Raw genomic sequence first — 26,548 nt, forward strand, 5'->3', positions numbered from 1 at the left:
ATGCAACATCACGCCATCGTGTTGTTATGACCTCAGGTAATTCAGCTCCAAAGATTGGAAAATTCCACCATGAGTCACATTTTATTTCTGTTTTTGTTTGCAAACATGATAAAGGAGAATAAAAATGTTTCTCTGGAGCTCCATTCATATAAATCGATTCACAATTCCTAGCCTTTACAGTTAGGGAGCCGTCTAAAGCTTTATTGTGGGAAGGAGTAAAAGAAAAGTACCATTCATATTGAAGAATGATCATTCACCATTCACTGCTCTAAAGGCAGCGTTTGTGGCATGTAAACCAATTTGAGTGCTCTTCTTAAAAGCTACGATGAAGAAAAAGTGGTCATAAAGGCAGACTTTATGAGAGGGTGGACTACATGCTGGCCCCCCAACTCTGTGTCAACTCTGTGTGTTGAGTTTCACGAAGCAACTGTCTGTAGTGTGTGTATAGTTCAGCATCAAATTAAATGCTACAAAGGTCAAAGAATACCACAACTTGAGTGATCCTGCAAATGGTCTTTCAGGAGAGCTGTGTATTCATAGTCAGAAATATAAAGAAATGCCTTCCTGTCAGTGTTCGTTATGTTTTCTTTGGTATAAAGATACACTGAGGGAGTGACCATGTGTGTCAGAGGGAGTTGCCTGCTGTGACTATGCTCTGTGTCTTGAGTGCTGTTACCATAAAGGAGATGGAAGTGGCTGGTGTTATTGTTGTGTGCTGTCAGGAAGATCCACATTCCTGCCGTGTTTCTTGCTCTGCGTCATGCTCAGGTGCACACAAACCCCCCTGAGACTATAGACTCGAGAAACCCATTAACGTTGTACAATTAACCCGCGTGCATCTCTTTAAAACAGCCGTCTGATAGGAGACAGACCGGTCTGTGACAAAAAAAGGGTTAATATTGAGTCTGTTAGTCCTAAAATTCATATTACTAACAAAAAATCATTATTTTTTAGAATGACAACACTTAACACCCTAACCCAAGATGCTTTAAAATAATGCCTCTTGATGAAAAATAATAATAATTCTGTGCATACCAAATTATAGCAGGATGTTTTTCAGAAGTAAAGATTGATTTGCTGCCTTTATTTTTTGTGCATTAAACCTGGAAAATAGCAATGAATTTCCCGCATTGGTCATGTGTGTAAAAATTGCTCAATCTGGTAGAAAAAAACGCACTTTAATTGAATGCCTGAAAAAATAGAAGGCGTTTTTTAATGCTATAATGGCTTACAGCCTGCAGTAAAAAAAATTGTAAGTCATAATGGTTAAATGAATCTGTCACGTTTTGTCACATCTCACTTAAATGTGTGACAGTGTACAGTGTTGCTATGGTGCTGTACTTAATATTTTCTGGGGCCATAATAACCGGTATCATTCAGGAACATGTGAGCAGATGCTGCATTGTTATGGAGCTAAGTTAGGGTCATACATTTTGATCATTCAAAAAAATACAATTTATTTGTAAGTTCAAGTTTTCTATCCTGAACTTTGAAAAATACAATGATGTATTCAAACAAAAATAAGTATTTAAAATGATTTTTCAGGTTGAATATTATTTTGATTCAGTTCAGCAATTTTTTAATATTTGTTTTCATATGTCACTTTTATACATATTTTGATATTTGAATCCTTATTTTTTTCAGTTGCAGATTTTACGTATTCAGATTCAAAACGATTCTTTTTTCAGGTTTCAATTGTTTTTTGCCTTCAGATCTTTTTTTTCGCTTTCAAACTTGCTTGGGGGGCGGGGCTTACCAAAGAAAAAAAAAGATATGAAACTGAAAAAAATGTGAAACCTGAAAAAACGAGATATGAAACTGAAAAAATAATCTTTTTTAATCTGAAAACGTAAAATCAGCAACTGAAAAAAATAAGGATTCAAATATCAAAATATGTATAAAAGTGAATTATGAAAACAAATATTAAAAAATTGCTGAACTGAATCAAAATAATATTCAACATGAAAAAATATTTTAAATACGTAGTTTGTGTTTGAATACATCATTGTATTTTTTAAAGTTCAGGATAAAACTTCAACTTTCAAATAAATTGTATTTTTTTGGAATGATCAAAATGTATGAACCTGATTTAGCTCCATACATTGTGGGCTGCAACTCCAATGAGGATGTCAAAGTAAAAAAGATTTGGAAAGCTGAGCCCCTCTATGGTCTCTTGACATTTATCTTGTACAGCATCGCCATGGCAACTAAACTGGGCGCTGTCAGTCTAGACGGGAGGTTGTGGTCCCTCGTCGTCAGATACATCACTGAATCTCTGTGTCTTAATAAGACAACATACATTTACTGGCTGACTAAGAAGGAAAAAAAAAAACACAGCTGAAAGGCAGGGAAGGGCGGTGTTGTGGAGAAGGAAAATAAGAAGAACAAACTTTGATTGCCAAGCATTAAAAGGTCTAATTGGGAGCAGAGATGATAGTTGCGATAGGCCGCTACACAAACACAGAGCTGCTGGCTCTCTGTAATCCCTCACAGATTAACACACTTTATTACACAGCTCATTGCACTTGAATCGAGTACACACATTTGGCTGCTTGAATACATCCTGTATATCAAAATAACTTCTTACACTAATGTTTCATGTGTTTTAATAGGTTGTATCTTGTTGGAGTTATGTATCACACAGTGGCTTTAGTTTATCCACACAGTTCCTGCATTAGAAAATACAACATTTTGCCAACTCTACCTTAATAATTGTCTGGTGATTGTGTTAAGTGTAGACGGGTGTGGCTCAGACAAATGCAGACTGTGTCCAGGAGGGATGCTCCACCATCTGGCGGTGAAATTCCCCTCCCAGCATGCTCCGCTGGTGTGTGTGTGTGTGTGTGTGTGTGTGTGTGTGTGTGTGTGTGTGTGTGTGTGTTGTGTGTTGTGTGTGAGTGTGAGAGAGTGAGAACTTCTTCTTGGCTAATTAGTAGTACAGCTGCAGCTACAGTACACTGTTAAACACTGTTGTCGCTGTGTGACAGGCTTCACAGGGGAGGGGGCAGAGTTGCCATTTAAAAAGGAAACCTGATATATATTGTTTAATATTTTACTACGTCTGTCCTACTTAAAGTATGATTTGAATCTTCCAATCTGTATTTTTACACTTTGTTATTGCTATTTTTACTTCCAACACTCCTATATTCTTATTTCAAATCACTTTGGAATCCTAAAATTCACGAGGTGCATGTGAAATAAGATCTATATCATTCACGTTAACTTTGACTTGATATGAACTGAGATTTATCTTACTGCAAACTGTAAATTCAGTTACCTTCCTTGAGGCAGTTGCTGCATAATTGTCCCACTGTGTGTTCTGACTGCTGCTGTGAGAGCTGCTAACAAGAACCACTGTAACCACATGTAGACACCGAGATGATAGAGCAAACTGAACTATGTGTTTCCGAGGAAGGCTAATTCAAGAGAAATATGATTATCCTCATTTTTTACATTGTACTGTTGGTTTCACTGAAACTGTCTACATGGGAGCACATTAATGAAAGACAAACAAGCCAAACAGTGTGAGTGTGAGCTCTTTAACAGGAATGCTTCCTGCAGTGTGAGAATGTGAGCAGGTGGTTTGACTCAGATGACAGGAATCTGACGCATGTCTCTGTTTCCAATCATAGTCCAACCTGCACCTGCCTCTGCATCGCACTGCCACCGACACATTCTGCCTCCCTGTTGACAATAAGACAAGCGATACCAATGTCAAGCCTGGCAGAATCATTATGTTGACTACATCATTTACCTGCTCTGCTGTGATCTAAGTCATCATCCTCTATGATGCAGCAACTCAGGTGCCCCACTGTGCAGGTCAGGTTATGCTAGGTCACACTGCTCTGCTGGCCTAAGATTAATGGCCGCCAGCTTTTTAAAATGTCAGTCATGCTGCTGTTCCATTTTCATGAGCACTGTTGCAATCCCCAGGAGCAGAAACAGCCAGCACTATGCACACCACGTTGCATTTGGTCTTTTTTCTTTTTCTTTCAGTGCTAAAATAAGACTTTGAACCTTTTCAAAGTTGGTTGTCTGAAGGGGAACAGAATTCATTACACAGGACGGGTTGCTACTTGTTTACTGGGGTTTACATTGTATGGTAGTCATGAAGAGATTTCTTTAAGTGTAATGAATCGCCCTCTGATCTTCTTCTTCATCTCCATCTTCTGATGTTTATGAGATGTTAAAACAATTTCATTACTCTACATGCTACTGACATTAAATGCACACAAGTCGTGACATTGTGATGAGCAGATGTTCACATGCTGTCCTACCTTTGGCCGAGCACCAGGTGCCTTTCATTTATTCATTAAGGCATTAGAGAAATGCACAGTGAGTGGTTTCCTCCATTCCTGCTCTTGGGTTACAGTAACAGGATTAACATGACTTCAAAGACTTTGCGGTTTCTCACAGTGGAGCGATGTTGAGCTGCTGCCCTGTGTCTGTTTGACTTATGAGAGTCGCAAAAATGACCTCAAACAGTTGGTCACAGTGTCATCGGGTGAAGCCAAACTCAACTCCAGTCACTGTGCTTACTAGTGCTACTCCCCAGGACATGGTCTGTGAGAACATGTGCGTTAAGGAAGTTTTTACAGAAACTGTACTTACATTTTTCCCAAGTATGCAACTTTACCTTTTCACATTTGTCTGACAGCTTTAGATACTCTTCAGATTAGTTTTTCACTCCTTTCCTGTATAGTAAAAGCAATGTATCTCCAAATGTAGTAATGTGAATGTATGTGATACACTAAAGGAAGCAGTGTTTCTTTAAGGGACAAACATGATAAACTTGATGACTATGATGCATTGCTGTTGATTAAACCAACAGCCAACAGTATATAAAGGTATTAAAACATCATGTACGGCAGTAAAATGCAACATTAATATTCATGCAGCAGTAATATTTTGAAGGGCTTATAGGGAAGGGTAGACCCAAATGCAGTAGGCAGGTAAAACTTAACATGAATTATTGTTTCTTTAAAGCTGGATGCAGACCAGGCAAAACGAACACAACTACTTGTTTCAGGACATACAAGGGCTGTGCATAGACTGAAAACCAGAAAACCAGGACTTAAATACAAGCTGAAACCAATGAGGGGATGAAGTGCAGGTGTGCAGGACAAGGGAAGCAGGGCTGATGGGAACAGGTGAAACTAATGACAAGACAAACAGACAAGACTCAAGGGAGGAACACTTTCAATAAATATAACAGGAAACAGATATCCAAAAAAAATAGCATGACGACAAATATTGATTAAGAAACATCACCTATAATAAGGGAACAATTTACAGCACAATTTATTTAACGTTCCATAGTCAAAGTACATATTAAAGTTACCACTTGAATGCAAGATTTCTACTTGTAGTGGAGTATTGTTACTGTGTGTTTTGTAATGGGTCTGAACACTTCTGCCACTGGTTTAATTGGTTTGTTGTAAGTATATAACACACAGTGGTGAAATCTTTACAACCATTTACTTAAACGTTAGCTCTGTATGGCAGCCAAGAGTGCACTTATCAGAGATATGATATTGCTCTTCAGGGATGTTGAGTGACTGATAGCCTTTGAGTGCTGTCTATTTCCATCATATCCAACAAATCACAAAAAACACTTCATTAAGCCATAGTAAATGTAGCTGTAAATCAAACAGAGCTCTGTGGTTAAGTTTCTGTTATTATGATTATTATTTTGTTTCTTCAAACCACATTGATGTTTGGCCTCTCCTCCTGTTTACAGGTGTTCTGCTTGACATCCAGCGGCATTACGGAGTATCAGACAGTGGAATCGGCTTGTTGCAAACAGGTAAGTCTCCTTTAATCCCGTAATTGCCAGTGTGAAAAATCCAGCTCAACACATTCTCAGTGTGACGGGTGTAATTATTGTGTAACTCTGATACTTTGGTGTTTGCTAAATTGGTTGGAGCAAAGAAAGGCAGCGGCTCTGACAATAAGTGCCAATTAACAGAAAAATGCACAACCAAAAAGAAAAGCTTTTACTGTGGTAGAGATATTGACAATGCAATTTAAAGTAGAAATGCTAAACACTACATTTAAAAACAACTCATGCCTCAAATTGTTGTCATTTATACACATTAGGATGCTGTAAACATGGTCTAACCTGGCCTAGAATAGCAGCTACATCGAGTTTCAACAATAAACACAAATTATGTGTAACATTAAAAATGATTACATAAAACATTTTCTCACAGCCTGGACCAAATAGAGTTGACCGTACTTTTGAAATGAGTCAGGGTTACTATACTTTAAGGCCTAAAATAAGTCAATCCATTTTTCCGTGAAGTCGGTGCAGAACATTTCCCAATTCTGTTTGGGTAAAAAGCAAAGGCAAAAAGTCCTGAGAACGGAGACTGTAATATGCAAAAATCAACATTTGAATATTAACTTCGTAAATAGAACATACCATATAGTGCTGCAGAACGAGTCCTAAAACCCCGATGTGAGCTAACATCTGACCACTTCCGGTTCCCTCGTCTCAGAGTAAATTTCTCCGTAGGATTTTGGAAAATAGCTCGAAATAAGGTTTGTGGTTGACTTTAAGAGACAGATCACGTTTTGTTCTACGACATTAAATACATCGGCAGTGTTCTTAAGTTGGCATGACGATGAAGTCGACCGACCCTGCTGTTCTCCTGTGTAGTTCGTTTATAGCATAACGTTAGCATTTTGCTTCTGGCGATTAGATTTATGATTTGAAAATTACAATAGTGTGTTAGACATGTGGAGGCGGAACAAAATGTGCAAACAGGTACGTTTTCCACAGATCTTATTTTTTACAATATTCCAAAATCCTATGGAGAAATCGCATTGCTTTTTTGTCGAGGGAGCCCATGCACAGTTTACGATCGGTTCGGCCTACAAAAATACGTCCTCCCTGCACCACTCTATTGACTGAGGAGATTAAATAGAAGCCAATTTAAGTTTTTTTCCGAAAAAACTGATTACAATTGGCTTAAAAACAGTTTACTTTACCGGAATATCAACAAAATATCAAAAAAGGAGGATCTACTATCTATTGGTTTAGGGTCAAAAAACACATACATCTATATTTAGTATTACTCATTACATTATTAGTCATTACAAACAAAAAAGAAAACTGATGTCCAAACACTCTCTTTCACTTTGTGTGTGTAACCACAGGATTTCCTCGGAACACTATCTAAAAGTTACACCTCCAACAACATTGAGGAATTTATTAAGGGAGTGACATTTCCACAGAACAGTAGCAGGTCAGAGGAAGGAAAACACCATCAGTAACCAGGCATGTTTTTCTCCTAAGAGCCTGCATGCATGTACCAGGAGTGTCTGAGGGCTCAGGGCAGGGTTTCCTGTTCCATTCAACACACCCCTATAAATTCACCTTTTGGGTAGATACCTTGCAAAACCCCCTCATTGGGGGACAGGACCCAGTCTTGTCTGCATGTGCCCTCTAACTCATTCGAACACCAACAAACTTGCACACAAAGTGCCATTGAAGGCAAGCATGCAGGTTGAGAGGGGAGAGAATACAGCCCAGTGTTTTCGGCCTTCGCTTGATGTTCTCAGACTAACTTTAGGTGAGCTGAATGGAGCGGCGAGGACAGAAATATCCCGCAGGGAAAGAGAAACCAGTGTTCTGTTGGCTCTACGGTGAATAAGGCATTTCATCAACGCCAAAACTAATTTCAGCCCGGTTTCACCACGGCATAAACAATTTATATTTCACTCAGGATCATTTTCAGAAAGTCTTTCTCCTTTACATCTCCTATTATGTGTTTGCAAAATTAGTTTTTGCAGCAAGATTAAATTGTCAGTTTGGTGTTTCAAAGCAGCTTTTTCATATGATGTCGCAGGGTCCTCATGTGTAGAAGCAAACACGTCTGATTGGTTTATTTTAATAAGCAGGGAAAACACATCTACATGCACTGGAAGATTTGTTTAAAAAAAGGAAACTGTGAAGGTTGTTCACTCTTAATTGTGTTTGCATTGGCTCTTTAATTTGAGTTACCACACTGGCACAGACCCGCACACACATAAACACGCAGTAAGTCAGTAGAGGGGGCATGTGCAGCTGATTTGCCCTCTGCACCGTCTGCATTACACAAAAAAACAACAGTGCTGCTGTGTGTTTGGTCTTCCTGGCCTGTCCCGGCCTGTCGTGGTTCAGCCTCCGCTTGGCCCCTGATCCCCGGGCGACCTTTTTCTCACACTGGCCTGAGGAATGCTGGGTGTCCGGGCATTGGGTTGTGAGATTGGGTCGGCCCGGACAGTGAGCCTAGGTGTGAAGAAGAGGTTAGGAAGATGACGTAATCCCAGACTCTCAGTTTGTGCGTGTATATGTTTGCAGTATGCACACGTCTCTTCCGGTTTCCCCCCACCCCCCTCTTCCGTCCCAGAGGGAACAATCCCTGCCTGTGTGAGCACCTGCAGGCCTGGCCGGCTCTGCCTTTTCTCCTTCCTCGCTCCCTCCGTCCCGGCAGCTTTCGTCCACCTGGGAAAGTAAACTGCCAACGTAGGTGTTTTACAGCCGGTGGGTGTTTCTGTGTGTGTCTACTGCCAGGTCACCCTCACACTTTTAAAAAAACACTCACCACACACTGCAGGATCCAAACACAAGTCTGAGTCTGAATCATTTCATGAACGCTGCTCATGTTTCAGCTTGAGGGAAGGATAGCTTTGACCCTTTTCTTTGGCTCTTGATCAGAACGACTGAAATGAGAAATTTCCCATATCTAGAAGGTACTGACAAGTTCTTTGCTTTTAGAAATATAGGCCTGTATAAGCACCAGAGTTCTTAGGCCTGCTGCAGTGTTTGCAGTTTTATTTTTGTACAAAATGTTTCTATCTTGGGTCTATTTATGACTCATAAGATGTACATTTCTTGGGAGAAGCACAAAATCACTCAGGGCATCTCAATGAGGAGAGATTTATTTCTTATTAAGGAATATTTATAGATGTGAACAAGGTGATAGAAATGAGAATAGTCTTTGATTGTAACACCCTAGTGTGATACTGTATATTGCAACTCTAGAATAGGATTGGGGTCGACTAGGCCCCCAGCGTTTCCACCTGAAATGACAGCTGACGGCTGGAGGGAGGAAAACAGATTTCAAGTTTGACAGCAGCAAGGTGATTGGCTGTTAAAGATCGTGGGAAATGCTAGTTGGTCAACTAAAAAAGTGCTTGTCTATAATCAGATTATGGAGGCGGCTGGAGGAGATTCCGAGTCAGAAAATGTACATGAATGTCCCCTAAGTCGAAACAACATCTCGGAAACAGATACAAACAAATAGAAAGTAAAACGCATGTTCTTTGTAGCTTCCATGTTTTTTTCATTCAGTTTGAATAATACCTTACCTACTTGGAAAATGGAGGAGTGTGTGAATGCACCAATGTCCTTGGCGAAGCTTTCCAAGAGTAGAACTAGATTTTGTAACATTTGTAATTATCCAGTAAATCATTTTTTCCACGCCTTGCTTGGTTGAAGTTATTAATAATCACTTTACCAAGAGAAAAATTGAATCATTACTCCCCCATTGGCAAGAAAAATAAGAAAAACAAGTGCTGGTGGATGCTTTTTGCGGTACAGTGGGTGTGAACTAGTGTTTAAACGCTAAAGAACAACACATGGAAAATACCCTGTGGTGAGCTCGGCCTCTGCAGCACCAGTTATCTGTTATTTTGCAACAGACCCTTCCTAAAGCGGCTTACACAACACATATTGACACGAGGTATGTGCTCATTGTGCATAAGGTGTGCATGTGTGTCATTATTGCCCGAGGAGGTGAGGTCTCAGCTCTCCGTGTAAGAGGATAAGGTGTTCGTAGCTGTCACTCAGGTTCGGGGTGAAGGCGGTTTGAGATGTTTTAGCAGGTCCATCAGCGTGCAGAGACGGCCTCACCTGAGCTCAGCAGACCTGTCAGAGCACTGGGACAGCCTGAGCTCAGCTCCCCCGCTGGAGATGACAGGCCTTCCTGCTAATGGCCTTTAGGCAGCGGCTAAGTGAGTGACGCTCACACGCAGCTGTGAACTGGTCCAGTCCCCAGGGTACGGAGGGCAGCAAAGGTTAATGGAGGAGAATAAGAGGAGAGGGGGTTCACCTGGATGGTGTTACCTTTGGTTTAGTTTTGAATACTTTTGTTAACAAGACGGAGGAGTCTGAGAGACGGCTTCTCCTCCTGTTATTCAAGTGCTTTGAGGCAAATCAGGAAAAAAAAGATTTTAATGGGTTGAATTATTCCCTACAATGGCGAAGTAATTATCCGTCACTGGTTCAGCATGGCAGCAGTTATTGGGGTCAGTCGGGCTGGATGTACAGAGGGGCGGCGGCTTAATAAGGAGCCAGCGCTCAAAACAACTTGCAGACTGTCTGTGCCCTGTTCTGTGTGTAGCTGCCCACCTTGTCTGAAACATGATACAGGCACACACACACACACACACACACACACACCAACTGACATTGCCCCAGTCTTAACATGGTGTCAGTCTGCCATTCAGCCAGTATGTGAGTTGTATGGAATGAGGCCACAGGTGCTGTGTAAGTCTGTAGGCTAGAGCTCTGCTAACACATCAGACTTACATGAAAACCTTCAAGAATGAAAAGCAAAAAGTCAGGATTGAGGTAGAACATATAATTTGTATCTTTTAAGGCTGTTCGGATCCTGGTATATACCAGGTCAGAGGTTTGGTCAGTTGTAAGCCTGATGTATCGTATTGTTGGACAAATCATTGTCTCAGAATCAATTGCGTAAAATCGAATAAAGAGAAAGCTGCTATCCAATTTTTAAGTCAATTGCACACAATAATAGTTTTACATTAGGGATTTTTGTGAAGTATTTAACTGCTACAAAGACTCACACTTCCTGATAAAAATAATGGTTCCTTCATTTGTAAGGGTCTCTTCGTCTTTGTTGCCCATTGGCAGCACAATGCTCATGTCTTCTTATGATGGTAAAAACACTGCTGATGATTCTGCATCTTATTGACGGCATTGTTGTCATTGGTAAAATCAAGTTCAGCCAAAGTAATAGAGATCACGTCCAAAGGTTGATAATTACTTTGACAAGCCTAGCCAGTTGTTGGTAGGAAAGTAGGTTTATGCTCAGTGTCAATCCAAACATTCTGCAGTGGGATTGATGCCTCTCTGATTCCCTTTTACACAGTGGGGAGTTATCAGTGCTTAATCAGCTGTTTTTTGGTGATCACAGCTGCCCCTATTTTGTCTCTTGCCCTCCTTGGTATCCCATGGTACCTCCCCTCTTTCTCTCTCCTCTCCCTCTATCTCTATCAGCAGTTTGGCAGCTGTTGTTGCCTCGTTGTCACTCCCACTGGCACCTTATAAGAGTTAGAGGAGACATGGAGGGATGAAGGGGAAATGGACGGAGAAGAAAGAGCCACCTGTGACTTCCTCTCTCTGGTCATGCATGGCGGGGAGGTTTAGTCTTCTCCACTATTGATTCCCAAAGCCAAATAATTGCATGGCCATGGTGTTCAGTAGATCCTCTCCTGCTGGGACAAGAATAGAAACGATGACCTGATGTTGCGTCGACATCGCGGCGGGAGTGTGTGCGTCTCCATCTCGGGCTGTGTTTATAGGCCATGTCTCAGAGGAGGGCAGCTGTGGGGCGATGATTGGCACCCTGCTCCCCATCTCTTTCCCCCTCAATTCCTGTCAACGAACAAAAAACACTGCCTGTGACTGACTGCAATCCAATCAGGATTTTAAGGCCAGTTTAACAAGCAGGCTGTCAACCCCTCTCCATGTAAATATCCTATCAGATCTCTAATCCCCTCTTATTTTAAGCACAGCAGAAACAGCACGAACAGTGGGAAGGCGGGGGTGTTGTGGTTTGAAATAGGCTGTTATTTAATCTTGTTTTTTAGTCGATATGGGAGTGATCGAGCATTTCTGGCAGAAAGGTTTTGGGTGATATTTTCTCCTGCTTCTTAGAAAAAGAGGCTGAAAACAGATCAATGCCCGACACCACGGGAGGCTACTCTCCTCGATCTGGCATCAACAGATCAATTAGAAACACACACACACACACACACACACACACACACACACACACACACACACACACACACACACACACACACACACACACACACACACACACACTCTACACCCCTCCTAGTAACACATATGCACGATTTATACACACCCTAGCGAGCCAAGGTAAAAAATAAGGCTGCTGGTTGCTCATTTGCTCTGTTTTCATTCGTCATTAAGAGTGTATGTGTATGTAATGTGGGCCTGTATGTGTGTGACAGCCCTCGTGTTCATATCCCATTAGTTCCAATAACAAGAGTAGCATACAGGAACACAAACACAGACAAGCGGGGTTCTCTGTCATTTCAGCCGGAGCTTGTCATTAAGCGGGCTGTATTTACTGCAGGAAAATGTCAGGAAAGAAAAACTCCTCACCCCTGCACTCAAGCGCTCTGTGGCATGTCACCAGCCACAGGAAATATCCCTGGGAAAAAATAACTGCATGTTTTTATTAATGCTGCAGCTTGGATTGCAGTCGGGAACTCAAACTGGCTGCATCTCTCACTACTGTTTTCCTGTTTTTAGCACAGAAGCATGCACCTTTCTTTATTTTTAGCCCATGTTTGCCGGTATTGAGCTCAGATGATGCACTGTTGCTGTCCAGGCCTGGTATATGTAGGGGGCGTGTAATTCTCCCCAACTGCAGCTCTCACACTGAGCAGGTAGAGGAAAGCTCTGCTGCGGAGACAAGCTATCAGCTCTCAGAGTAGATTTAATAAAAGAAAAAGGGATTTGAGTTGGCAATTAGGTAGCGCTTGATGGCAGCGTCTGCGGGAATTAGCTGCTGAGTTTGACAGAAACTGGCGAGAGAGTGCTGCACGGGTATTTCCCAGGCTGCATGTGGCATTTATCAAACTGCATTGGTAATCCTACACCGGTGGAGTCTGAACGCAGAGAATTAGTGGTGATCAAAAATCTGAGGAATGCAGAAATGTTCGAGGGCCACATGAAGAGGAACCCAGCAGGAAAAGATGTGATGCATTAAAATGTCAGAGCTAAGACGTCGGCTCTGGTGTCCAACCCAAAGTTATGTGTCACACCCTCCACAGGCAGTCCCATTAATCATTAGGGGAGAAAGGAACAAAGCTGCCACTCCCACACCTGCTGCACACCTGATTAACACAACACACTGCTGCCACATTGCACCAATCACCATTGATAAAAAAAAAAGCAAATATACCACTGACTGATGTTGCCACTGACTGACTACATCAGTCAGTGGCAACATCATGGTAATATCTTATCCCCACCTTTGTAGTGGTGCGCATTGATTTTCTGCCACTCTTATTCCATCTGCAGCTCATATTGAGGAGACAGGGAGAGGACTAAATTACGCCGCTCTATTTGGGTACACAGCAGCCTTTTTATAAGACACTGAACTCCAGTAAACAGCATCAGATTTAGTGCTGTGTGTAATAGAATACACCAGAGACAGTGCAAATCTCCAGGCTGTGTTCACTTAAATAAACAAATGCTGTCCAAGGCAGTAAACTCACCATGCCATTCCAACATCTGTAAGACTATATATTTTACATTTGCATAGTGATTGGAAATCATAATTTATTACAAGAGGGACATTTTTTCTTACGTACTGAAATGGACTAGACCAAATAAAATCAGGACAGCCGCAAGCTTTAATTCCACAAATGCCAGAAAATGTCTCGTTAAGAATGAGAATGCTTTCACTACTAAAGGTTACCACTGAAGAAGCTCCAACAGAATCTAGTTTTACCGCAGAATCAGCAGGCGGTGTTGTCAAAGATGTGTCAGCCAGCATCTCATGCCAAACAACAGTAGTGACAGTTTGACACCGTGGACATATTTATTCATTCGCTGTCTTTGATCAGTTGTCTTTAACGGCATCCATGTATGTCTGCTATCTGATGCATAGAGGAATATTATGCAATATGGTATAATGTTTCTTTACTGAGGGGGGTACAAGTGGTTGAAGTGCCGGACATTCTGCGTGAAGAGATCCTGATAGACGTGTGAAGATTTGGTTACCTGTTGTGTTTCCACAACATTGCGAGGGCCTTCTACACTATGTTTGAACTGGCAACCTTAAGTGTAATGACAAGTGTGGTTCTCTCATTATATTGGAATGATGAATGTAATGTCTCACAGAGCTTTGATATTCTACCCCAACCGATTGGGGCCAACCCAAAATATTTCATTTGGCTTGAATCACGTCCAGCTCATTCTCCCGTTCTTCAGTTTTTTGTTTTTCTTTATTACAAGCAGACATTTTATCCTTTCATATGAGAGTTTTAAGGCTGTTTGGTTGCAGAACATCGAGGGATGATGCAACAAATGTTTTCTACTGCACTGTAAAAGCTTTAGATGACTTAAGCTAATACATCTTTTATATATCTTTTAATGAAAACTTTTATCTGAATTTCAGGTTTTTAATCGCCCAATTTGGGATTAAGACTCTGGTCAGTCTTGGACAGAAACTATGCAGGTTTATTAGGTGTTTTTTATTTATTTTTTGTATGCTCTTTTATATATTGGTATCACCAGCAGCAACATCTCTGAAACATTTGGAATAGATATCTGCCCAACAGTGAGTTTGGAGATATTTGAAGCAGTCATTTGTGAAATTGACAATAAGTTATACCATTCAATGCCTTCATACAACGTGTTTTACAATGGATTATTTATCTGTATGTGAACAGAGATAATATAACTCAAGAACTTCTTTTACCTACATTACTTTGATGAGAGCAAGGACAGAGTTACAAAGATGTTTTCACTGACTTGCAAACATACTCAGTCACAGTATCGCCTTCTCTAGCAGCAACCACACAATGACAAAAAAAGCAGAGGCAACAAAGACACTGGAGATGGAAGTTGTATTTATGGAAGTGGCGTGTTTTCGATGTGCTGAGCGCTAACACCTTGACACACACCTCGTCCACAGTGAATGGGTCAAAGTGACATACGGTGCTGTAAATGGCACCCAATGACAAAACCTAAAACGCAGACATGTTCAGACCTGCAGATGGGATGTGGTTCTCCCGTTCCTCTAATTCTGTCTGTGGCAGCTGAAGGACATTCAAATTCGTTCAACTGCAATCCCTGGTTACACTGTCAATCCTGACTGTCAGGTTTCACAGCTGCAAGGATGACAGCGCCTTCAGCTATGGTGGGAAAAACCCAATTTAAAAAACCGAAAGATTTGAAAGAGGACAGGAAGCAGCAAGTTTCGGACATGCCGAATTGATGAGATCTGGCTTTAAGGGGGTAGAGAGTATAATAATGATCTCATTTACTGAAAAAACAATATTGATTTACATCGTTATCAATTGCAAATATTCTTACTATTCCTCCTCTGTTCAACTTCTGTTCATTTCCATTAACCCAAAATAATTGGTTCCTGAAATGCTGCCACTGCAAGTCTGTACCATTTGTATTAAAAAAAATATTGAATGAACTTGAATCTGTGACAAATCATATTTACTTTGAAAATCTAATCTCAGAGGTAGGAGCTTAAGGGGAGCGGCAGGACACTTTTTGTGTACATCGTGAGAAGATTAAGCCTCCTTTCAGTACTTTCATTTCAGCTTTTTCAAACGGAATCACTGTCAGTCCCCTTCCAGAGAAATTGAATTATTCCATATTCTAGTGTCTCAATGCCTTTTTGTTAGAATAAAGAATAAAAAGGATCAAATGGTGTGCAGAGCATTCGGTATCCCACAGCCGGATGCGGGGCCTCACAGGTGCTCTGTTCAGTGGAAACTGGTGTTTCATAGGGAAATGTATCCAGAAAGGCTCAGTGAATATTAATCGCACGCACGCACACACACGCACACACACATGACATACATGTATCTGCATTTCCTCCTGATGCTCCCATCACAGTGCCATTGAACATTGAATCATAGGGTGAGTCATCCCAGGTGCTATTGTTCTGCTGACCAATCAAAGAGGTGTGTGTGTGTGTGTGTGTGTGTGTGTGTGTGTGTGTGTGTGTGTGTGTGTGTGTGTGTGTGTGTGTGTGTGTGTGTGTGTGTGTGTGTGTGTGTGTGTGTGTGTGTGTGTGTGTGTGTGTGTGTGTGTGTGTACCAAATTCAAATTTGAGTTCCGTTTTAGTAAGGTGTCATGATACAGGCCTACCTATTGTTGATCAAATGAAACATTTGGCAATTTTTTCCCATTTTATAAATTCATGGTTACTCTGTTAATTTGGGGGAGAGAGACTAAAAGCACAAAAAAACAAATACTTATTTAACTGTAAAATATCCCATAAAAAGTATGTGAATGAACAAAAAAAATCCAACTTAGACCGACCACTTTCAATTCACTTGTATAGTACGGTGCTCAAGTCACCATTTATTGTCTTACGTCAAGATGTTGAAATGGTTCCTAAGGTTCATTTGATGATAAAAGAGCAAAAAGGATGATGAGGATGGTAATAAAGGGTGATAAATGATTAAGCCAGGACTTACCGACACTGACCATACTAATTATAGGTGTGTCCTCCTCAGAAAGAGGTTACCAGCGGACACATGATTCACCTGTGTCTAACATCACAGTATTGTGACAGGAATACATGTTATTGTGTCTGCTTTTAGTCTTCTCACACAGCTATTGTCCTCTCATGGGATGTACTAAGACTAAGGTAATTGATGCAATTTTCTCATTGTGGGACTGTGAGAAATATGCACAGCATCTTTTTTGGAATTTGATGCACATCCGAACCGGTTTGGCACTCCTAGTTAAAGTTTATTATACCGGAATTGAGATTCATTGTGGAAAATTTTAATGTCGATCATCCGACTGCTTTTAAATTCTGTCAGAAGTTCACAGAGAATTCAAGAAACCTTCAAGTTTTTATTTTACCTCTGGCTACAAAGAGAATGAAATAGTTCAAAAAGCAATGATGATTCATTTATGATCTCTGTGAAGGCTTTAAAATCAAAAGGTGCTTCTATCAGATTGACGTCAAAAGGTGTATCTTCAGTCAGATGAGACAACAATAAAATTACCTTAATTATTCAAACAACTCCTGTAAGGTCACCGGGGCGTCTCCATATTCGTCGCATGGTGTGACATTGCAGTGTTTATGCACAATAATTAAGTCATAAATGTCCTTGCCATTAATTAACCGCACAACTTGTTTTCTCAATTCTTGGCACCGGTGAGGATGTAGTTATGAGATAAACAATGGTTTTCAAAAGGAAGGAATCAGTGTTTGTTTAGGTAATAACCGGATTATGTTGTATGAGCCTTTTGACAAAAGCAAGATGTCAGTCAGAGCTGAAACTCAGGGCTGGTTTAAGTTGTTTTCCAGTCTGCTGTTGAGTCACTTGAAAATGTCACTGATGGCTATCATAATTACACGCTACATTTTAAACTGTTATTATGTGAGGTTAAGTTATTTCAGTAATAATGATGTTTTATTATTTTTTTTAATTTGTGAACGTGAACAATCCCATTATCAGTACGTGTATTTATTTAGCCAACAATGCTATTGAGTTTTAATGTTTGGAATTAAATAATGTAACATTATGTGGTGTTATGACCTGGCTCAAAAATGCCACAACAAAGGAGAGACACACCATGTCAATGGTAACAAAAGATATTTTTATTAAAGTAAGTCAAATTAAAGAAGTGCACAAATAAGTAAAGGATGAGGTGTGGACGTCAGTGGTATCAGTAGTGTAAGTGCAGGGTGAGGGTGCAGATGCACAATGGTAGCAACTATGTAAACATATACAAACAAAACCCGTCCTGCAACAGAGCAGAAGGAGCAGAAGCAGAAAGGATGAACCTTCAAGGCCTAATGTATGCACGGGAACTTTAAGGCTAAGGCAATAGTGCCAGGTGCGAGTGTACTGATAAGTAGAATCCACAGGACTTCACGATAGAACAGGGGAACTAAGTGCAACAGATAGAAACACATATTAATAATTGTATTTAGGCGAATCATTTATTAAAAGTAAACTGTAGTAATGCAATATTCTATTTTAATTTCAATCTAATAATAGTATATATTAAAATAATAAGAATTTTAATAAACTTCATCACAACATATCCATAAAATATCAACATAACAAATATCAACATTGTGTTTGTTGCCTTATTGAAACTATGTGTTTTATGTTGTGTGTTTGTGTTGGAGTAGTGTGTCACATTGAAAAGCAGTGGTGTGTCTGTAGAGTGTGTTGTCTATATGTGTGGTTTGAAACTTCCCACTTGGCACAGTGTCAACAAACAGTCTAGTCTCTAGCTGCGGCTCTCACTGGTGGTTTGTGTGTATTTACGTGTTTCACTTTGTGTTATGGGTTTCATTGTTGGTGATTGCAGGCTGTTTGTGATGGCATGAGATCACTTTGACTCAGTGGTGTTCATGTAAAAGGAGTGAGATGAGACAGATGGTGGTCAGTTTAGGAATGTGACTGAGTGAGGAGGGCGACATATATGCGTGTTATAATCCAAGTGAATCAAACATTGTCTTATTCATTCGAAATCAATTCAACGAGTCCGTTTAAACAAGTTCTAGATTATTACAACATTATAACTAGTTTGAGTTCATGACAAATTCACTTTTAAAACAAAAATCGTTTGGGTGTGTAATGTGCGATTGGCAGATATACTGGAGAATGTTGTTTACTTCTCTGTTAGATTACAGAACTTGTATTCTTCGTTTGATGAATTTCTACTAAACGATCTAAATACTCTCACAAATGTATACATGAGACACGCGGAACCTGTTACTATTGCTTTAGAATCCAGCAGGGGATCACTAGTATGCTCCTATGTGAAATTTTAGTTGTTTTTGATCTTATCTCAATAAACATTTTCTACGACAGCCTGGCTGACAGTTTATGCCCATGGTGTCATTTTTAAATAAGCCCTAGAGAAAATAACAAATGGCCACCTTGTGGTTATAAAACTGCTGTCGTTCAGTTTGGGTTTTTTTGCTGAACTTCACCCTTCCATTGTCTTAGACTCTAAAACCTTTTCTTATTTTTGTACTTAAGAAACATGCTCAAGGTCCACAAGGTCACACCCATACAATTTGGCAAATGCAAAAAGGCTATCTTTGTCACAGAAGCTTCTGCTACTTGGATTTAAAGCTTGTATTCCACGCATTATGTCACAATTCTGATTGGAGAATCTGTTCCTGAGCTCAATGAGCATCCGGTCCAATACCAGATTAAAGATTCCTGTCCTGTAATAATCTTTGCCATCGCCTGTTTCTTGTCTGCCCACAGTAGACAGAACATGGTATCCCTGTAGCTTTGAACTTAGTGTTCTCTTACGTTTTGGAGCAGTGTCTACAGAGACATCACATTGCTTTGCAAGCTCCAAAACAGTGTCCCACAAATCACCAAACACCTGCTGCTCACTCCTGTAAGATTCAAAAGTACTAATAAGTGCCTCCACAAGATCCACTGCTTTGGCCAAATCAAAAGAGGAAGACTGGAGCATGTCTGACAGTAATTTTGCATCTCCCAGAAGTTTCTTAAATATGGCAAGAAACACAATGAACTGGAAATCAATCTGAGGCAAAAGGCCTCTGGCACCTACTGACCTCTCGCCACTGTTCTCATCACCCAGTTCCTCAAGAACTTTCACAACTGCTGGCAACCTATCCCACAAATTACGGCAAGCATAATATCTGGAGGCCCACCGTGTGTCACTCAACATTTGCAACTCTCTGGGTGCACCTGCATACATCTCCTGTTGCACCTGTAACCATTTGGGATGCACTGCCGATCCAGACATGTAGACGTACAGCTGTTTTAATAAGGAAAAGAAGCAATCAGCCTCTGGGATCCCTCTCACAGTGTCCACCAGCACCAGATTAAGGCAATGCGCATTACAGTGAACGTAGAAAGCCAGCTTCGCTACTTCCTTAATTCGGGCCTGCACACCACTGTGCTTGCCACTCATGACTGCAGCCCCGTCATAAGACTGCCCAACAAGGTTAGTCTTATATTCTAGACCATATTTGGACAAGAGGTGAATTATTTTTATTGTCAAGCTCTCCGCATCTAGCTTCTCTGCTACCTCGAATTCCAGAAAACTTTCAAGGATTTCACCATTGTAATAGTATCTCAAAACAAAAGACATTTGTTCCATTTTTTTGTTGTCTTTAGTCTCATCCACAAGTATGCTAAAAGCACCACTTTCCTTGACTTCTTTGATTATTGATGTGCGCACCATCTCTGCTAAGCATGACAAAATCTCATTTTGTATGTCAGGACTTGTATATTTAGCATTCCTGGGACCATCCATCTTTTTCAAAATCTTGTCGTCATGGTTTGCTATGATATTCAACATACCCAAAAAGTTCCCTTTCCTGCTTGAGGCCTCAGATTCACGATGCCCTCGCAGAGCAATGTTCTCGGTTGCACAATGAAGAACCACTTCAGCAAGAGTTTTGATGTACCCCCTGTTCTCTTCAACAGTTTTGTTGTACTCTTTATTTAATTGCCCCATTAGAGATCCCTGATTTTTTTCTGCAATTTGGTATTCTTTCCATGCTAGCATGGCATTCTTGTGATGCTCAGATCTACTATGTGCAGCATACCCTCCGTCTGTATAGGTAGCTTTCTTCCAGTTTTTGAAACCGGAACCTGAATTAAACGTAGACTCATGGCCAGGTAAGCTGAAATGCCTGCAGGCAAAGCAAAAGGTGGAGTCTTCACATATTGAGTACTCCAACCAGGGGTGAACTTCATACCACTCACCCTTGAAGCTCCTGCTTCTGTCTCCCTGGAGTGTCTTGGGGAAATTAACTTTAGGTTGAGCTGGAGCTTCACCCCTGGACTTGGAAATGTCTGTAAAACACCAAAGAATCCCATTAATATCAGCTTTTAACATAAATGCTATCCACTTCCAATTACATGTTGTTCTTTAGTTGTTTTTTAAGACTAAACATGCAATCATTAACATTTTACAGATTTAATAAATACATGTTTATTATATGGCCAGCCTTTAAATTATTGTTGTTTGCCATAACCCGACCGAACATGTCCCATTATTCAGCTACTGATAACCACTCACCTGGAGGGCAGACTTTGTAATTAAATTCTCTTCTCCTAGTATCAGTCTCCTCCTCCTGCTCTGTCTCTGTCAACTTGTCTGCTGAATATTCACTGCCACTTGCTTCCCTTTCTGTACTTGTCATGCTTTCGCAACTAGCTCCTTCTGTTTCCCTTTCTCTGTCTGCAACATTCTCTGTCGTGCTAGCTTGCTGGTCTCTGGTGCTGGCAAAAAAAGCGCTGATTTTTCTGTCTCCCCCTGAGGCACTTATCCTTTTCATTGTGTCCTTTTTAAAGAAAAGTTTTACACAACATTAACTTTAGATTGCTTTTATTCCATTTCAAGTGTAAACTAGCGACAGTGCGTTATCTATGACTTAGTGACACCTGGGAATGGACTTAAGCTAACTAGCTAGCGATAGCTCGCTAGCCATAGATCATTTTACAAGTTTGCAAAAATAACAACAGCAGCCTTACTCAACTCACTCTGCCACAAATCCTTAATGTCGAGACATCATTACACATTTAATTGAGTGTGAAGATAACTAAATGATCTTATCATTTCAATGATCCTTTCAAGTATCACCAACTTACTCACCTGTTAGTTACAGTGGTATATCCAGCGCGTTCGTCTCCAGTGCTAGTCTCTCCACTGAAGCGCTGTCAGAATGCAGGCACGTTGGAGGGGGCGTGGCCCAACATGTTGCGAATATGGGGCTTGTAGCAGAAGTGACGAATGACAATATAAAACGACTTGATAAAAAAAAAATACTAATGCATTTATTTCAGCTTTATACCATTTCTGTTCATGAGGGTTTGTTGTATTTTTTTTTTTTTTTTTCGTGCCGTGAGGTTGGGGGGGCCGGCAGGGTGGCCATACTCTGACCAATGGTGGCCGTGGCCCCCCCTGGCCACCACGTGGCCACGCCCCTGGTGAGGGTTGCATGGACGTGTATGTGTGAGGGTGTTGAGATGTACAAAGTAGAACAACTAAAGTAACAGTATACCAAACCAAAACCTGGTGCCTGCGGGAAAGAGCAGAGAGGAGCAGAGCAGAGAGGAGCAGAGCAGAGCGTTAGTATGGCAGGGAGACTTTAAGTAGCTACAGGGCACCGGGCCCAGGTGCCCTGAGTTACTGCAATCAAAGTTAGACATCCCACAGCCACACCCTCTCCAGATAAACCCACAGGGGCATCACAGTGGTCATACAGATAGAGAACACAATATTCTAATAATGTGTATATAGAAATTAATGACATTATTAAAATAATAAAGGTGAAGCAAACTTCTACTTTACATACATTCTAATAATAGTAATATATTAAAATACATTTAAAGACATTTTTTAAAAACTTTATCAAAATATCAAAGTATTCAACATACATTATCAGTACATTTGTGTTTGGTTTGCCTTTTTATTCAGAAAAATTCTATGATAGTTTTAATGTCCTACAGTGTGTTTGACATGATTTGGAGCTCAGTAATAAAAGCTGCCTCTACCACATTGAAAATGCAGCTTGAGTCAGACCCTGTCTGTAACAGAAGTCAAAGCAGACCATTGTTCTATAATGGAGGTTATGAAAACTTTCCCCCCCTTCGGCCCACAGTGTAAACAAACACAGTCTCAGTCTCCTCCAGACTGCGGCTCCTCACTGGTAGGGCTTTCCTGCTGCATATTTCTAACATGTGCACTTTATTTATGAGAGATTTCCATCTTTGGTGATTAGCCAGGGCTTATCTCTGATGGCACCATGGAGATCACACAAACTCTTGGACTCATGGTGTTCCACTGTACAAACAGGAATAAGCACTGAGACAATGGTGGTCAGTTTAGGAATGTGACTTGAGAGGACGGGCGACATATTATGCGTGTTATAAATTCAAGTGCCAATCAAACCTGTCTATTCATTCGACTAATCACATGTTCAACAGAGCCGTTAAACAAGTTTTAGATTATTTACACATTATCCACTAGTTTTGAGTTATGAAAATTCAACTTTTATCATCAAAAATCCAGTTTTGGGTGTGACCTGGCATCTGTGAAGACTTATTGTGAGTAATGGTTTGTTTATCTTCCTTACAATGTCTAGAAATACTCTGAACCCATTTATTTTCTTGTCATTGAGACCATTCTCTAATAGAGTCTAATATATCTCACACCAAGCGGAGCTGAACAGTGAAGACAACGAGGAACGTGAATTAAACCTGCATTTTGTTTTAGAATGGCCAGCAGGGGGCTGGATTGAATAGAAGTCTATGAGAAAATGACTTCTCTTTTGTTTCTTATCCTCAATAAACATTTTCCTAACGATTCAATTGTCTCAATGGCTAGTTTCAAGTCCTCTCCAATACACTATGGTGTTCATTTTGTAAATGATAGACCCATAGAGTAAAATAGACAATATGGGCGGGGCTACCTTGTGATAGGTAACACTGGTGTTGTTCAGTTTGGGCTTTTTTTTTTGTCTTGCAACTTCAACCCATTCACAGTGTGTCTTGTAAGGACTCGTGGACCTTTTCTCTGCATTATTTTACTTTAAGAAAACATACCAGATCCGTCAAAAGGATGAGGAAGTCATGGTTTCCAAGCATGACAGATTTCTTCATTTGGGCTGCCTTGACAGAAAACTGACAGGAGAACATTGGGATGTTTTTCACACTTTCTGTGACAGGGCATTTCCTGGGCGCATGAAGAGCCTCCATAAAGGTTACATATGAAATCACTGTGCATCCAGTCTCATAACAGCATGTGTGTTATGTAATGAAGATTATTACACCATGCACAATCTGGTTATTTATACAATGATATATTGCATCATTGCATTGAAATGTATATAATTAATGACAAGTACCAGGTGTCTCCTTCTTGATATCATAATATACTTTATGTCCTTCTGTCATTAAGGCCTATTTCATTATTTCATTCCCTTGTGGATCTATAAATCAGGTTAAAGAGCAGTAGATATCCTCCCTTAAGTCAAATCTGGAGCAGAGCAGGGATGTAAGAGCCAACTCTGATTAGAAATAATTTAATAAGGGGAAAAAATGCAGCTACGCAACCCGATTCAGTTGAAGGGTGTACCTGTTTTTGCTTAAAATAAACAACCTGCCAACATTCCTCTATGCCCCTTGTCAAATAAAAAAGCATGTGTGAGGGTAATTCATCGTGTTATTATTCTGTCAGTTTAAAGCAGCTTCTTGTCAAAATGTTTATCTGACACACATGCCCTTTTGGGAGTTCAGCCAACAATGTTGTTGACTAGATTTAAACTAAGATAGCTTTAGAGACTTTTGTTTGTTCTGCACCAATGATTTGTAAGGGTTAGCGTTATCTCTTTCCCCAGCTTCGTTGGGGCTTAGCTCATACCATTTGTGCAGGATATTAAAGAATACAAACACATGGCTCCGTCCTCTTGCTCAGAAAACAGCAAGGTTAAAACTAAATAACTGCGAGCACCTGACTTCATTCCCACGTGCTGACACTCCCAAGAGGTGATAATGAGCCTCAAGAAAAAGGGCACGGCTTATCAACAAATCACAAAATTACCTGGAATGAGAAACACAGAGAGAGGCTGAAGTGGGGTCCTGCTAATGACTTCTAATAGGCCAGTTAATGATATAAGGATATGTATTTCTGTCAAGCTAGCCAGGGAGAGTAACGATCTCTGGCTTTAAAAAAAAAAAACATTTGGAACACGCTGGCGGTAGCTGATAGTGGACCTCATCTTATCTCCAGTTTGCAATGCAGAACACCCTGCTGTGTGTGTATGTTTGTGTGTGTTTGTGCCTGGTTTCCCCAGCAGTGCCGTGGCTGCAGGGTAAGCTAAAGCTCTTTAGAGAGCCGGACCTGCACTGAGCAGTCATCACTGTCATTTAGTATTACACAACAGACCTGCAGCACTTAGCCTCATAAATGCTCACATTGAAGACTGCAGGAAGAGAGAGGAAGAGACGTGAGGCTGAAAGGGGAAACATACTTGGGGGGGGGGGTATACTCTACTCATGAAATGAGTAGCACCTGTGAAAGCCAAAACTGTAATTGATTTATTCATTAATAATAATAATTCAAATTAGATTTAAATTAGATTTGAGATTACATTTCACTTTTTGAAATTAGATTTTGTTTTACAAGATGACACAAAGAGGTCATGCTGGATAGGTGTTCTTTAGCTGTTTTGCTATTTCCTGTATTTTGACCTTAAATGTATTAATATATCACTGTAATATGAACCGCCATCTATATTGAAGCTGCCAGAATAAGGCCATCAAATAAATACAATGGTACATTGTATAAACATTGTGCTACAACGTAATGCACCATGCTTGCTTTTATAACATTTGTTTGTGGTAAATATACAACATTATATGATTACAAAACCACATATTTTTATTTTTATCAAACCCTCATATCACATGTTCATCACTACAGTTTAATCTGATTAATGTCCCCTTATCCTGTTGTTTGGCCTGAGCAGATGTGGGATGGTTATGTCTTATATAACCTCCCCATTTTTCTATCTCATGTCTCTCCTCCCTTCCTCTTCTGTATGTTTATGCTGATGATGTGTCAAAACACTTCAGCCTGCCTCCCTTAGTTCCTATCCGTGCTGTCAAGAGAGTAACATTTTGCCCTCTCCCCTCTGCAAAGACACGGAACACAGTTTGAGAGCATTTTAGATTCAGCTTCTGTTTGGGTTGGTCCTCATAAATATTGACTAAAAGCCCCGAGAACGAGGACTAGTTGTCCCCTCAGCTGCGGGGCAATTAGGGAGGAACATTTTAAAGCGCATGTGTTCTTTCACTGGGATATAAGTCTGGTTGTAAGAAATTAAAATGGAGGAATTATTTATGACCACAATGCCACCGCAGTCCTCTGGTGCTGCTTTGTGATATATTGCTTTTAATCTCCTTGCATCTGTTCAGTTTAATTGTATTTCCTGCAGTAATACATTAAAAAGGATTTTCCCTCCATCTTTTCTTATTTGTTTGAAATAACTGACATAATCAAATCTAACTCTCCTTTTTAGGAGCTTCTCTTTTTGGCCACTTTCCTAGGTTTTCGAACAATCCTCACTGATAAATATATCCCACTTGATATCCCTTTTTTTTTAAAGGCCATATTTGCATTGGATTTTTTTTATATATATGTCAGGTAAATACAAAATTAATCCTAGCATTCCTCTAGTAATTTCTGACTGTGTAATTTACTTAATGTTCAACTGTTCCATTGTAATTGAGACAGACTTTTGTCTCCATATTACTCACAAGTTGAATTAATTTTGATTTTTAAAACTAATCAACAACATACCTGATATTTATAAAGTTATATGTCTAAAGCAAAGGCAGAAAGCCATAAAGCAATATTCAAGAGGTTTCCCATCAAGGATCTCCGCTCTATTTCCACAAATCGAATCACTTACGACCTACATCACCTTTCCCAGAGGCATCCCTCAGCTGTATGATCTCTATCTAATATTTCCCTTATGAAGCATAATGGAAT

General features: G+C 40.3%; 1 protein-coding gene across 1 annotated transcript in view; it reads left to right on the forward strand.

Annotated features, from left to right (window-relative positions):
• The window catches only part of spns2 (SPNS lysolipid transporter 2, sphingosine-1-phosphate), a 78,304-nt gene that overhangs the window by 15,112 nt on the left and 36,644 nt on the right, over nucleotides 1–26,548 (forward strand). The window contains 1 exon segment of the mRNA XM_063894722.1: nucleotides 5,741–5,806. Within this exon segment, the coding sequence (XP_063750792.1) occupies nucleotides 5,741–5,806 (66 nt within the window).

The sequence above is a fragment of the Eleginops maclovinus genome, chromosome 11 (genome assembly GCF_036324505.1).
Source record: "Eleginops maclovinus isolate JMC-PN-2008 ecotype Puerto Natales chromosome 11, JC_Emac_rtc_rv5, whole genome shotgun sequence".
Lineage (NCBI taxonomy): Eukaryota > Metazoa > Chordata > Actinopteri > Perciformes > Eleginopidae > Eleginops > Eleginops maclovinus.